This window comes from Tarenaya hassleriana, unplaced genomic scaffold, assembly GCF_000463585.1.
Source record: "Tarenaya hassleriana unplaced genomic scaffold, ASM46358v1 Cleome62, whole genome shotgun sequence".
NCBI lineage: Eukaryota > Viridiplantae > Streptophyta > Magnoliopsida > Brassicales > Cleomaceae > Tarenaya > Tarenaya hassleriana.
In genome coordinates, this window is record NW_010968712.1 from 501,883 (window position 1) to 517,160 (window position 15,278).

Consider the following 15,278-nt stretch of genomic DNA (forward strand, 5'->3'; position numbering starts at 1 on the left):
ATCACAAAGTGCACGATCGATGGAAACATTACCCAATTTACAAGGGATTGAGAAGCTACCTGGATCGGACCGCTTAAACGGAAGCTCGTGTTGGATCAAAGCACTGCATTCGTTAAAGTTCACGTCTTTGGATAAGATCCGTGGCCGTGTTCTCTCTTTCCAGTCTCTGGAAATTAACGACTTGAAGCTTCAGTTTCTGATTGCAAAGTGTCCCAAGTTGTTAACTTCGGAGGAAATTGATCCAGTGATTAGGTTTCTAGTTGACGAATTGGATGCAAAGCTTGAGCCTGACCTTGTGGAGCGTCTCTTCTCTGTGGCAGACCCATCATTCTTGGTTGGTTTCAATCAGAAGGTAAGGTTGCTTATCCGCCATGGAATTCCCAAAGAGAAGATCTCACATGTATTGGAAAAGGTCAATCTAACTAAACTGCTGTGTCAAAGATCAGTTGAAGACATCGAGAGAGTGATCAGTTTCTTCGAACCTTTCGGTGGGATCGGTATAATCGTGAGGCGACCCGCCATTCTCAACTTCGACTTGGATGGCCAATTAGTTCCTCGAGTAAGTTTTCTTAGGAACCTGAGCGGGGAAGACGATCATGCCACTGGAACCGTTCTACATCGGCTCCCCGCCATTTTGAGTTACAGTGTGGAGCATATGGATAGCCATGTTGAGTTCCTCAAGTCTTTCGCCGGCTTGACAAGTGATCAAGTGTTTAAGATCATCCATGTGTTCCCTAACGTTATCAGCACCAGTAAGGAGAGAAAACTTCGACCGAGGATAGGGTTTCTGAAGCAATGTGGCTTGGATTCCCTCGAAATATTCAAGTTCCTGAGTAAAGCTCCGTTATTTCTAGCTCTCTCAGAAGATAATCTCTCGCAAAAACTCGGGTTTCTCGTAAAGATCGGGTATGAGCACAGGACAAAGGAGCTGGCCCATGCAATGGGAGCTGTGACCAGAACGAGCAGCGACAACATGCAGAGGGTAATAGGGCTGTACTTGACTTACGGGCTATCACTTGCAGACATTCTTGCAATGAGCAAGAAACACCCTCCGGTTCTGCAGTATACACACTGTTCTTTGGAGGAGAAGATGGGGTATTTGATCGAGGAAATGGGTCGGGAAGTGGAAGAGCTTCTGGCTTTCCCTGCATTTCTCGGGTACAAGCTCGATAGCCGGATCAAGCACAGATACGAAGCGAAGAGAACGATCAGAGGAGAAAATATGTCACTCAATAAGCTGTTGACTGTGTCAACCGAGAGATTCTCTAAGAAGAAGGATAAAACTGAATCTCTGGTTCATGACTGAGACTGGGTAAAGGAACAACCAAAAAGACAAGTGAATCCAAGATGAGTAATGAAGAGGTTAAGTCCGACAAGGTACGAGAAATGAAGAGATTACCAAGTCCGGCAAGGTACGAGAAATGAAGAGCAACAAGTTGATCTTTTTCTCCGTACATATATATAAAGAAGATGCAAGAAATGATCACACAAAAAATGTAGTTTGGGAATTTTGTTCGTTCAATGGTATAATGGGCCAGTCACGTTTGGGCTTCTTACAGGCCCATCACAGCCCATGAGATGTGAGATAAATATGAATATGTATCAATAAATATATTAATTTTTAATTTAGCAATTTAATATTTCAAATGCTAAAACATATCAAATTAACTCTTGAAATTGTTCCAAATTAATAACTAAATTTCTGAAATCGAGAGTAATTTTCCAACCAAAACTCAAATGGATCTAGTCATTTTTTTAACAAATGTATAAGGATCTTGGTTCTCAACTTCAATTTCAAGAGTCAAGATATTAATTCGACACATTTTAACATTTTAGGCTAGGGGTGGGCATAATTTCCGAAAAACCCGAACCGATCCGTTATCCGATTCGTATTCGAACCGAAAATTCGTATATCCGGAATATACGGATCGGATATGAATATTTATTTTGAAATATTTGTCGGATACGGATATCAAATTCGAATTATCCGACATATCCGATCCGATCCGTACTAATTAATAATATTGTTAAATATAAGAATAATTTGGTATAGACATTTAAAATATTTATATTTACATGTTTTGTAGATATATTTAAGAAATATTTTATATAATTGAGATTTATAATGTTTAATTTTTTGAATATTAAGATTTATTATGTTTAATTTTTTGAATTTTAAATTTCGAATACATTTGTATATGATACATTATGATTATATTTATATTTAAATTAATTTTAAATATTTAAATTTTAAAATTTAAATTTTGAATATAAATGATCTATATAATTTATTTATATTTAAAATTATTATTTAATTTTAATTTTAATTTTTATAATTTTTATATCGGATACGGATATTTGAGAGTATCCTTGATATTTACGGATCAGATACGGATAATAAAATCGAGTATTTGTGCGGATCGGATACGGATACGGATATCTAAAAAATCACAGATATCCGATATGTGTCCACCCCTATTTTGGACATTATATTTTCAAATTAAAAATTGATATATTTATTGTACATATTTTAAAAAGTTAAGATATTTATAGATCTGAATAAAACCCAAACAATATAGAAAAATAAGCGCGATTTTGCATAATGGCACCGTAAAAATGGTCCAAATTTTTAGTATGGCTAATGGAGATCGTGTGAACCGTTTTTTTAAGCATGGGATTTCTCAGCTTTATATGGACCCACCTGCCCTCATCCACTTGAAATTTTATCCTTTGTGTTTTATTTTTCTCGTTTCCGAACGTTTCTTGTTGGTTTCATACAGCAAAAAAAGAACAGAGATCAGTCGTCGATATTCTCACTTGCAGAAAATTCCAGAAGCTTCGCAACAAAATCTCTTTCACAAGATGTTGCCAACACTATAACCAATTAGATAACGTTAAACTAAATCTATTCTACTTCCTAACGTTCGGGAAAAACTCGGAAGAGTTATCTCCGATCCGGACATGATCAATTCCTAAAATTATTGAACACGTTTTGTAGTAACCTAGAAACCAGTTATTTTGTCAAAAAAAAAAAAAAAGATTGTTCACTTCATAGTATTTAGGGTTTTGTCTCATTTGATATATATATATATATACACACACGCTAGTTTATTGATAGAAAGTTGAGAAAATAAAAAGAAATAAAAAGTATTACAGGAAAAAGTTGAAAATAAGCCAAAAGTGACTTTCAAGAACCCAACAATGCAAAAATGTCCAAAAGCATAGTTTCTTTCCCCCGCTTTGATTGCTAATGAAATGAAATCATAATGCAATAAAAAGTTTGGTCTAAAGCAAGAAATCTCATCATGAAGCTGCTTATCATTTTTTAGAAAAGCACAAGCAAAGAGAGGAGAACGAGATTTACAAATAGATTTCGGGTTTTAGTTAATATTTTCGATTAGTTATGTTTATTTTCTCGTTTTCATTAATTTTTTTCTCTCGATTATATCCGTTTCAGTTTCAATCAATTTGTTTTTAAATTTTTCTCAACATATTAACCACCTCATGTTACGGGTCGTTGGCTTTTTCATGTGATGGAGCTTTAGGGTTTTGAAAATAAATCTTATTGATTCACAAATGATAATTACGAGAAGTATATACAATTAGAGAGGAGAGATTTTAGGAAAGATTACATAAGATTAAATCAATCAGAAAAGATTAGAAAAGATTTTCCTAGATACGTGTATAATGCTATCATGCCCCCGCAAGATCGGTCTCAGAAGCAAGGCCGATCTTGGTACGAAGAAGGTCGAAACGTTGTCGGGGAAGTGGCTTTGTGAGAGTGTCTGCGAGCTGATCAGATGAGGAGACGTGAGCTACACGGAGTTTCTTGGCTTGTACGAGACCTCGGATGTAGTGATAATCGATAGCAATGTGCTTCATGCGTGAATGAAATACCGGATTCGCCGAGAGATAGGTAGCACCAATATTATCACAGTAAATCACCGGCATGTCGGGTATTGGAATTCCAAGCTCGGAGAGAAGAGATAGAATCCATTGGACTTCAGAGGCAGTGGAGGAGACAGATTTGTACTCGGCTTCGGTAGATGACTTCGCCGCAAACCGTTGTTTCTTCGATGACCATGAGATCGGGTTCTTGCCAAGATAAACAATGAAAGCACCGGTGGAAGTAAAATCATCACGATTACCTCCCCAATCTGCATCCGAAAAGGCATGAAGAATGGGAGAGGATGTGCTGGAGAGAAAGATACCGAGAGACCGAGATCCACTGAGATAACGAAGTACCCGCTTTAGAGCTTGCCAATGATCGGTGGTTGGACGGTGCATGTACTGCGATAGTTTATTGACAACAAAGGCAATATCCGGTCGAGTGAAGAGGAGATATTGAAGGCTGCCCAACACTTGACGATATTCGGTTGGATCGTCAAGAGGAACGCCGGAGTTAAGATGAAGAGCCGACGTTGAGGGTAGCGGTGTCGGAACCGGTTTCGCCGCAGCCATATTATGCCGTTGTAGGACATCCGACACATAGCGGGATTGAGTAAGAAGGAGTCCTCGGGCTGTACGTGTTACTTGAACGCCAAGAAAGAAAGCCAACGAGCCAAGATCCTTCAACGAGAACCGTCCCGCCAACAAGTCAATGAACCGTTGCACTTCTTTGGCGTCATTACCCGTGATAACAATGTCATCAACATAAACAAGAAGATAGATGATGGTATTCTCCCGATTGAAGATAAATAATGACGTGTCGGAGAGAGAGTTGACAAACCCGGAGTCTAGGAGAAAGCGACAAAGCTCATTGTACCATGCACGAGGAGCTTGTTTGAGACCGTAAAGAGCTTTATGGAGCTTGCAAACATGAGAAGGACGCCCGGAGGTTGAGCAACATAGACGTCTTCATGTAGCGTTCCTTGAAGAAACGCATTATTGACATCTAGTTGACGAAGACACCAACCACGAGTGACGGCAATGCTCAAGACAACACGAACCGTGGTGTGCTTGACGACGGGACTGAACGTGTCGGTAAAGTCAATACCGGGTCTTTGATGAAAGCCCTTCGCCACAAGTCGAGCTTTGTACCTATCAATAGAGCCATCAGAGAGATACTTAGTACGGAAAACCCATTTACAACCGACAACATTGTACGACGGATCCGGTGGAACAAGAGTCCAAGTGCCGTTCCGAAGTAAAGCATTGAACTCATCAGTCATCGCACATCGCCACTTGGGATCTTTCAGAGCTTGCGACACGCACGTAGGTTCCGAGGCTTCGGCATGAGTGAGGGATGTAGGTGTAGGTTTCGGTTTGGTAGTGAGAGTAAGAGTGTGTTTGGGATTCGGTTTGGATATTTGGTTTTTGGATCGGGTTATCATTGGATGTATGTTTTGAGTATGGTCATCAAGGGTCGAGGTCTCGGTAAGTGGAGTGTCGTGTGTGGTTACGGGCAAGGTTTGAGATGTGGTATCCAAGTTAGTGGAGGAGGAAGGTTCAGTGGGATGGGGCTCGGCTGTGCTGTGACTGGGTGCCGCGGTGTTTGTGCTTCCAACCGGCGAAGGAGCTTCGACGGGAGCTGTAGCGGGCGGCGGTGTATATGGTGATGGCCAAACAGGGATAAGAGACGTGAAAGAAGAGGAGGAAGAGACGGGAGACACAGATGAAGAGGAAGACCGAGAAGCCGAGATTAACCGAGGGAATGGGAATTCGGATTCTAAAAACTCGACATGACGGGAAACATAGACGCGAGAGGTGGCGACATGGAAGCAAATGAAAGCACTTTGGGTTAGTGAATACCCAACAAAGACACAAGGAGCAGACCGGGGTTGAAGTTTGTGACGAGAATAAGGGCGGAGCCAAGGATAGCAAAGACATCCGAAGGAGCGAAGCTTGGCGTAGTTCGGTATTTTGCCGAAGAGGAGTTCAAAAGGAGAGCGGTCTCGGAGTACCGGCGTAATGAGGCGGTTAATCAAGTATACCGCAGTAGGAAAGGCAAAGGTCCAAAACTCCGAAGGAATTGAGGCACGAGAAAGAAGCGTGAGTCCGGTTTCAACAATATGTCGGTGTTTCCGTTCGGAAATACCGTTATGTTCCGGAGTGTGAGGTGGAGAGGTGAGGTGAGAAATTCCATGAGAGGATAAAAAATCCTTGAGGGCTATGAATTCTCCACCGTTGTCAGAGTAAAGAGTGACGATTTTTGTTTGGAGATGATTTTCAACAAGAGCTTTAAACCGAGGAAAAATATGAGAGACTTGAGATTTTTGACGCATCGGATAAAGCCATGTGTAACGAGTGAAATGGTCGACGAAAACAACATAATATTTGAATCCATCGAACGACAGTATTGGAGATGTCCAAACGTCGGAGTAAATAATTTCTAGTGGACGAGAGGAGACAATAGATGAAATCGAAAACGGAAGCTTATGACTTTTATTAATGGAACATGACTCACAAGACAATGACCGACTCGAAACCTCCGACAAAGGAAGAGAAAAACGTGAAATAATAGAACGAAGAACATCTTTAGAAGGGTGACCTAGCCTAGAGTGCCACTCGGAAAGAGAGGTCTTGACACTGGAAAGTGCAAGAGGCGAGGGCTTATTGAAGTGGAAAAGCGAAGAAGAAGGTGCCGGCCATTCATACACACCATTATTAAGTTGCCCGGTTGCCACTATTGCCCCCGTGGTTAGATCCTTCACCTGAAAGAAACGACAAAAAAATTCCACCGAAACATTATTAGATAGACATAGTTGATGGATTGATATGAGATTTTTGTGCATGGATGGAACACATAAGACGTTCTGTAGCGAAATAGGGTGAGAGCGAGAGGGAAGGGATGAAGAACCAGTGTGCGTGATAGCAAGCCCCGAACCATCACCAATGATCACTTCATCACCACCGTGATATGGAGAGTGAAGTGAGAGGTTGGCAAGATCGGTTGTAACGTGATGAGAAGCTCCCGTATCAAGCAGCCATGATGGAGGCGAGGAAGGTGCGACGGCAGCAGTGTTGGCCAACGGTTGCCAAGGCTGATGGCTCATGGTGGATCCGTAATCCACGTTGTGGCGAGAGTCGGAGGAAGGGAGGAGCCGACAATACCGTGCGCTATGGCCTTGGACGCCACAGAGTTGACACTTGCCGAGGTATCCACGGCCTTGCGATCTCGGGAATGATCCTCGGTGTGAGGAACTTGGCGAGCGTTGGTGCTGTCCACGGGGTGGCTGAGAGGGCCGAGATCCAGATCCCCTCCAAGGACCTCGAGCACCGTGAGACGGCCGAGAGCCATGATGTGCCACATGAGCCGATATTGGCGTCTCCAATAGGGGAACGGTTGTGACAAGGTCGATATCATGTGTGAGAAGCTTCTCATGGAGTTCAACAAACGATATGGTCGTGTCCCGAGCATGAACAATGTCTTTGACGGGTTTATATTCATCGCCAAGACCACCAAGGATGAGATCCACGAGATCTTCGTGGTCCATCGGTTTGCCAAGAAGTGCAAGCTCATCGGCTTTCACTTTGTAGAAGTACATGTACTCATCGATCGTCTTCGTTCCTTTGGTGTGGCGACGCATAAGATCTTTGATCAGTTTAACGTGGCCTCGGCTTGAGCGACCATAGGTGGAGACGAGAATAGACCACACAGCAGCGGACGAAGTAGCCGATGCCACAAGTGCTTGGCACGAGTTAGAGAGAGATCCAAGCAACGCGGAAAAGACAAGTCGGTCTTGGCGATACCACGACTTGTAGGTCGGATTGGGAGAAACAACATTGTCGGTGATGACGGTGGCAGCCGGAGTGAGAGCCGAATCAAGGAAGCTCTCGAGGTTATAACCCTCGAGTAAGGCAAGAAATTGAATACTCCATGTGCGGTAATTGACAGCAGTTAGCTTTTCAACATTGGAGACGTTAATGTTGATAAGAGGACTGTCAGGGCCATAGGGTGTGACCGTATCGGTCGGAACACCAGTCGAGGAGGAGGACGGCACGGTGGCAGCCATTCCAGCAGAGAAGGATGCAGAAATAGATCAGACGGGTAACGGTGAGAGAGATAGCCAAGAGAGGCTAGTGGTGGCCGATGGAGAGCAAAGAGGGGAAGCTTCGGCGGTGAGTGTTGCCGGAAAAGAAAAGGTGGCTGATCGGAGTCGTTAGACTTAGGAGAGCTCTGATACCATGATGGAGCTTTAGGGTTTTGAAAATAAATCTTATTGATTCACAAATGATAATTACGAGAAGTATATACAATTAGAGAGGAGAGATTTTAGGAAAGATTACATAAGATTAAATCAATCAGAAAAGATTAGAAAAGATTTTCCTAGATACGTGTATAATGCTATCATCATGGATTAAAAAAAAGGCAGGACTAATTAAATAAAATAATTGAAGTATGACTTTAAATTAGTCATTTGGCTTGCTTTCAAACTTGTCCTTTCCAATTTAACTTCCACAATAAGAGGACCATTCACTTTCATCATGCAAATAATTGTGCGTTTAGAATTTGTCCCATTGTTCATATACATGTGTGTCTATATGTATCTCACTTCCTATATGCCTTGTTGGTCTTTGGGTGTGTGGATGTGACAAATGTACCATTAAAACCTAACATGGAGAGAACAATTCTTGTCGATTAAGTTATAAGATTGGTTTATAATTTGCTATTGATCCGGTAAAAAATATTCATATTCGACGTCGAAAAGATTCTTCAATTTTTACATATAGATTCATTCCTATAAATGTAGTGATTCTATATATGCATGGTCTTTATGGGATATACCAATCGTGTGTGTATAAATATATCTTAGTTTTTTTTTTTAAAGGAACTCTAAATAGCGTTGTCTATGTGAATATATGGATTCATATATAAAGAAAGATTATCATGTAATAATATATTATGTCTACTTGAAAGTAGATGCGGATGTTTTGGGATTCGATTCGGAATTTTAGCGGTTCGGTTCAGGAACGATTTATTAGGTATTTTAAATTTGTACCAAATTACTAACATATATTATTCGGTTCAGTTCGTTTTGATTTTGCTTTTGGTACGGTTCAGTTTTGTTTTTTGTTTAAAAAAAATAGATTTTCTTAAAAAAAAATTGGTTTTTCGGAAATTTTATAAAATTCGGTTTGTTTCGGTTTTGAAAAATTCGGTTCTATAAATAACATACCGTTTAATAATTTTGAATGGTACCGTTTGAAAAAAAATATCGAAATTTTTAGATGGATACCATTGGTTTTCAAGAAATGGACAAAGCTAGTTGCTCTCTTTTCTTAGCGTAAAAGGGAATGGCTACGCAAAGAGAGGTGAAATGATTGGGGATTTTGTGGCTTCTTCTGTATTTTTATTTTATTTTTTATGAGGCGGTCGATGTCGCATCAACAATGCCCGCAGTTTTATCTTGAAGCTCCACTCAATTGGAAAAAGCCATCTCAATTATTTGAATTAATAATTTAGATTTTTAGATAAAAATTTATTCGATTAATTGGATTGTATGATTTCATGGTTCAGTATTCATATAATCTAAAAAGTTATTTTATATTTATTGAAAATTATTCAATTCCTTTTTAATTCACAAAATCATCTTTTTTTAAAAAATAGAAATATTTTAATTATAAAACTCTCGTATTTTTTTTTTTAATATGAAATTTAGAAGTAAAATCTATATTCAAATACAAAATCAAATGTTTTAAAAGTTTTAGGATACCTATATGCACCAATTCCAAAACCCTATTCTATTGTAACACAAAGCCTCTAGCTTTCCGTTACATGAGCCGTTGATTCTCCTACATGTATTTTTTTTTTCATTATGAAATATATATATACGTATATACATACGTGGAGGCCTTGTATGACGTAGAAGCCGAGCAAGCGAACGTATAAGTCCCGACAGAGGATGTCCGGACCCATCGGTTCACTTATACCTTAAGACTTGTGCCGTTTCTCTGAATGCGTATTCACTTGTAATAAAAACTAATAATACGATTTCATGGCACTGTCTTCTCTATTTAAATTCTCTTAGACATGAGTGCGTACAAACTAAAAAAAAAAAGGAACAACTAATCTCCGAATCCAACGGTAGATATTCAAAGACATCATCCATCCAACGGTCGGATTCGTAACCAAAGCAATTTCCCACCACCTCAAGCAAGAGCAGCACCAAAGTCAAAAGCATTAGAAAGAGCCGAAGGGAAAGAAAAAACATTGTCCCCTTTGCTTTCTATTTCCACCTCCCTTCTCTTTATTAATCCCTCACCCTTCCTTCATTTCTCTTCATCGCCATCTCTTCTTCTTCTTCTTCTTCTTCTTCTTCTTCTTCTGCAAATGTCTCTAATCTCAGAAACTTCGCCAAAACACTGCGCAAAGAAAGGGCTTAGCATCGAGAAACGCCACAAGAAACTCTTCTTCACGTTCTCCACGCTCTTCACCACTCTCCTCTTCATCATCTTCCTCCTCTGGCTCACCCTTCACCCCACTAAACCTAACTTCTCCCTCACGCAAGCCGATATTTACCAACTCAACCTCTCCGCACCCACTCACCTCCTCAACTCCTCCATCCAACTCACCCTCTTCTCCAAGAACCCCAACAAAAAAGTCGGCATTTACTACGACAGGTTACTCGTTTACGCTGCATACAGAGGGCAGCAGATAACGCCCGAGACTTTGCTACCGCCGTTCTACCAATCCCACGAAGAGAGCAATCTTCTGACAGCGTTTCTTGAAGGGAATGGACTCCCTGTTGCACCGTCTTTCGGTTACCAGGTCGGTCATGATCGGACAAACGGTAAGTTAGTAATGGGTCTGAAGTTGGACGGGAAGCTAAGGTGGAGAGTTGGGACTTGGGTTTCTGGTGCGTATCGTTTCAACGTGGACTGCGTTGCACTCGTGGCTTTTGGACCGTACATTTCTACTGCTCCATTGGCTTCGATTCAAGGAACTCGGTGTTCGACAACTATATAAAGATAGATTCCTCAAAACAAGACATATACAGGGTTCATGTCTGTAGTGAATCTAGTGATACCGTATGTAGGGTTTATGTACTGAATTAGTAGTAAATCTTGTACAGAAAGATTATAGGTGTCCATACGAGACTGGAAGTTACCATCTTTAAGCCAAAAAGGCAATAAGAAGAAGATCAGAAGCCTTTGGATATTTATCTTTTCTCTGAATGTGGTCATTGAAAAAAGATTAAGGTGAGATTAACTGATAGAAACGAGATGAGGTCCAAGCAGGAAAAGGCGGGAGAAAAGAGAGATCTTTTCCATGTAAGAAAAAGAAAGGTTAACTTCTTTAATAATTCATGGATATGATTCAGCTCGCATGATAGATTTTTTTTTTTTGTGGTAATGATGGGTCCTTTATATATGTGTGCTTAAATCTTTTGCTTTCCATTACTGCTTTATCATGCCATATTGTTTTCAGCCTTTTATTTTCCTCTGCAGATTCCATGTTTCGCAGATACGAGGAAGCAATATGCGACATTACTCTAAGCGAACATCCGTGAAGATTGTGTGTATTGCCAGAAGAACTTTCTGCGTCAGAGACAATATAAGACCAAAGGATCAGACGCATGTTCAAGATCTTGATGGATATCCTCTGCGTTTTTTTAAAGACTTTCGTGGAGAAAAAAGCTTGGTGATTCAGATGCCCTGCTGTATAATAACACTTATCAAGCCCGTTCACGGTTCGAACCCATGTGTGGACATCACCTCACCTTTATCAAACCAAAAAAAAAAAATTACAATTATCAACATTTGGACCGTAGATGTAGCTTATCACGACAAAATGACTCCCAATCCCACATCGACATCAGCCCACGGCTCTCAATTCAATTTTTAAGATATGAATATAGATGGGCTTATGGAAAGCCCAACTCACAGGATGGAATGATACAAAATGGCGTGATTTGTTTTTTATTTAAAAAAAAAAAAGAAAGGGAAAGTGGAAAAATACAGAATTACGAAACTACCCTTATCTTCTACCTTACACTCGAAAGGGCTTCCGTACACGAAGCAGAAGATTCCACCCGACGAAAAAGGGATGCAGAACATCAGATATGAACCGAGTCGATCACCAAATTATGAGCAATTTGGTGGAAAAGTAAAACTATAGATTGATATTGACCCAAATGCACATCATCAGTTTTCACGCAGATTCTGAGCAGAAAACTCTGAGTTATGGAAATTCGATGCTAAAAGGACGATGATTTCCCTGAAATTTCGACATTCTAAAGAAAGGGGCATAGTTTGTTCGCAGGTACCTTAGATACAAGAAGAGCACATTGATAAAACACGATTTTTGATAATACCAACGTGAATTCATGAATGAACGATCTGAGTATTCTCGAGGCCTGGGATCGATGTTCGATGCGTGGGAAAACCTAATTAGATAAACCTCCGAACGATAATTTCCTTACAGACAGAGTCGAGAAGCAAAACGAAGGAACAGAGATTTCATGAGCCTAACTCTGGCTGCTTCCATCGGACAGTGAAGCAGTCGTCCTCTTCATCGCTCCAGAGGTCGACGAGCTCGTCGCCGTCGCAGTCAAGCAGTAGCATGATTCACCGTCTCCAACGGAGGAGGTGAAAATCGGGGTCGGTCTCAGAATCTCCGCCAGTGGTCCGCCGGGGGTCGCCGCCGGAGTAAGCCAGCTGGGAATCTCCGTCGAAGAACCACCGTACCCAGTGACTCCTAAGCCCATTTGGATCCAACCCATTTCGTCATCCACCAGATTGTTGCCTCCCATTGACAATTCAAGCGAGGTTAGTGAGGGATCCCGGTTGGTGGAGACGGAGGATCTGAAAACAGGAGTTGAACAGTGCTGTTCATCAGGCGCGGCTACTCCTTCAGACCAGACATCGATGAAATTCAGATACTTGCTGTTCTGCTCAGTCTCTGTCTCCATGGGAAAGATATCTCCTTTCTTCGTGTCCCACAGAAAGCTTCCTCTGTTTTTTTGCAAACAAACACTCATCTAAACCAACTCGAGAGACAGAGAACCAAAAAAAATATAGTTCCTAGAAATCAAACCTGGGTTCTACTCCGTACGATGAGTGGTTGCCGATGGAGTTAAGAGACAGGCGCGGAGCAGCTCCAGAATCTCTGGTTTTGTCTGAACTTCCATTGTTATTGCCACGAGCATAAGGAAGACGACGACGGGAAGGTTCCACATGCTTTCTTGAACGAGGGCGTCCTCTGTGCAAGTGTCGCTCACAGTACTTGTGATTAGGAACTACGTCTCTTGAACACCTCCACTTCTTCCCGTCCGTTCTCCGACATCTTCCCGGCTCTGAATCTCCGGTCACTTTCGGATTATCTGTTTCAGTCAATGGTCATGTCACCACAAGAAAGAATCTCAGATGAGGCTCGGTTTGAAAAAGAAAAAAGACAAAGAGGAGATGGGAAACAGGAAGAGATTATTACAGGAAGAGGACGTGGATGCGATAAGGAGATCAAAGGGGACAGGGATAGATGCCATCATGTATTTGTATATCATCGCTTGTCTCTCCAGTTCCTTCATCTGCTCATGCGTAAAAGGGTAACAATAACCCAAAGCTCCAGCCTCTGCATAATCCATGAACAAAAGGGAGAAAGAATTCAAGATTCTGTGGTTGAATTCAGACAAGAATCCAAGAAAAAAAAAGGGTCATAAAGATCAGAGGACAAGGGCTCACTCGAGAAATGATGAATCTCCATATCTCTGTGACCGAAAGAGGGTTCTTTATGTTGCAGATTCAAACCCATTTGAAGATCAGTTCTATACCCTGTTGTCTTGTCGGAAAAACAGAGCACATCCATGGAGTACTGAAAATCTGAGATCTAACACTTTTAATTTTCCTGAGACTGAGAATTTGTTCCCTTCTTCATCTCTCTCTCCCTCTATATATATATATATATATATATATCTCTTCGGACCGTGGAGTTAATTTGTGGGTCTTTTAGGGTTTTTTTTATAATTTTTTAAGTTGGTGAAAACTTTGAACCAATTGAGTAAATGTTGCTTTCCTGGTAAGATATTTATAGAGAGAGAGAGAGAAGAGAGAGGTGCAATTGATGATATATGTGGATGGGGTTTTGCCGCCATTGATGTCCTTTGCTCTGCTTCCATGCTTGAGACAACTGAATCAATCGCAAAAAGACAAAACTTATCTACGAATACATGCCATTGCCATGCCCATTGTAGTTTTCCATGTTTTTAAACCAACATCTATATTCAAACGGAAATATACATAAACTAATACATATGATTTTCAAAAAGCATTCCATTAATTATCTAGTTAGATTTGAGTTTGAATTTAAAAAGACATTATATAAAAATATTTTTTTTACTATAGTCTGATCACATCTTGGCCTTAATAATCATAACATTAAATTTATAGTGATCACACTAATTCATTATATTCATCTCTTATATATCTCACTAATCATTTGATTAAAACATTATAAATTTAACGTTGTGACCAATGAGATCAACATGTGATTATACTATATTTCGAATTACATAGATCACAGGAACACAACTGAAAAATGGGATGTGTTAAAATTAAAATAGCAAATGGAGAATATTTTTTATAATGCCCCATTTAAAAATTTCAAACTGAATATATTGGATACGATTATAGTTTTCCCACTTTGCATAACAAACTTTAAGCTGAATTTCTAGCACATTAACAATATATTGTTATTATTACAGTTATCAAGATTTATTATCAAATATTAATCGTTTATATTCATACCATTTCTATAACTTTTATTCAGTTTACTTTATCCCTAATTATTTAATATTTTTTTAACTAAACTGTATTACCGATGAAAAACACACAAGATTATCATTTGCTAAATTTTTATATGATTTTACCAAAAAAAAAAGCTAATTCCTCTTTAACAAAAAATAAAGGATCTTAATTCAAAGTTTTAGATAGTATCCCTCCGTTTAAATTGAGATGACGTTTTAACCTTAAGTACATATATTAAAAAAAACCTAAGCATATATATTTAAATTGTATTCTAAAATATCATATATAATTAAAAAGAGAGAGTATATCGAAAGGAAACCTGAAAGCATGAAAATCATGAAGGCTTACTCGATGATGCGTATCATGAATTCAACATGATGGGTACATACATGTGTTGGAAGAACAAAGATGCCTTTGTTGGTATATATATATACCGGTAGGGTTTTGAAAATATTTGTTTCGAGTTCAAATGGGTGAGGTTAGATTTTGGATTTCGAATTTAAGATTTTAAATTTCGGATATTCTCTACATACATTATATATATATATATATATATATATATATATATTGTATTGTGTTTGGATATAGAACTC

At 39.7% G+C, this 15,278-nt stretch overlaps 3 protein-coding genes across 4 annotated transcripts; 2 read left to right on the forward strand and 1 right to left on the reverse strand.

The window, feature by feature from the left end:
• Positions 1–19: 19 nt before the first annotated feature.
• LOC104799988 (transcription termination factor MTERF8, chloroplastic-like) lies at positions 20–1,629 on the forward strand. The gene has a single exon (XM_010522687.1). The coding sequence runs from the start codon at positions 20–22 to the stop codon at positions 1,304–1,306; it is 1,287 nt and encodes a 428-aa protein (XP_010520989.1). The 3' UTR covers positions 1,307–1,629.
• An 8,567-nt stretch (positions 1,630–10,196) lies between these two features.
• LOC104799944 (NDR1/HIN1-like protein 12) lies at positions 10,197–11,642 on the forward strand. Of its 2 annotated transcripts, none has more exons than XM_010522635.1 (2): positions 10,197–11,229; positions 11,392–11,642. In XM_010522635.1, exon 1 carries the CDS (start codon positions 10,274–10,276, stop codon positions 10,907–10,909), a length of 636 nt encoding a protein of 211 aa, XP_010520937.1. In that variant the 5' UTR covers positions 10,197–10,273; the 3' UTR covers positions 10,910–11,229; positions 11,392–11,642. The 2 variants fall into 2 exon arrangements, with proteins under 2 accessions (XP_010520937.1, XP_010520936.1); XM_010522634.1 differs by having other exon boundaries at positions 10,197–11,214.
• A 674-nt stretch (positions 11,643–12,316) lies between these two features.
• LOC104799945 (growth-regulating factor 7) lies at positions 12,317–13,852 on the reverse strand. The gene is made up of 4 exons (XM_010522636.2): positions 13,624–13,852; positions 13,373–13,513; positions 12,980–13,265; positions 12,317–12,897 (listed from the first exon to the last, which is right to left on the reverse strand). The coding sequence occupies exons 1-4, from the start codon at positions 13,745–13,747 to the stop codon at positions 12,411–12,413; spliced, it is 1,038 nt and encodes a 345-aa protein (XP_010520938.1). The 5' UTR covers positions 13,748–13,852; the 3' UTR covers positions 12,317–12,410.
• Positions 13,853–15,278: the final 1,426 nt, after the last annotated feature.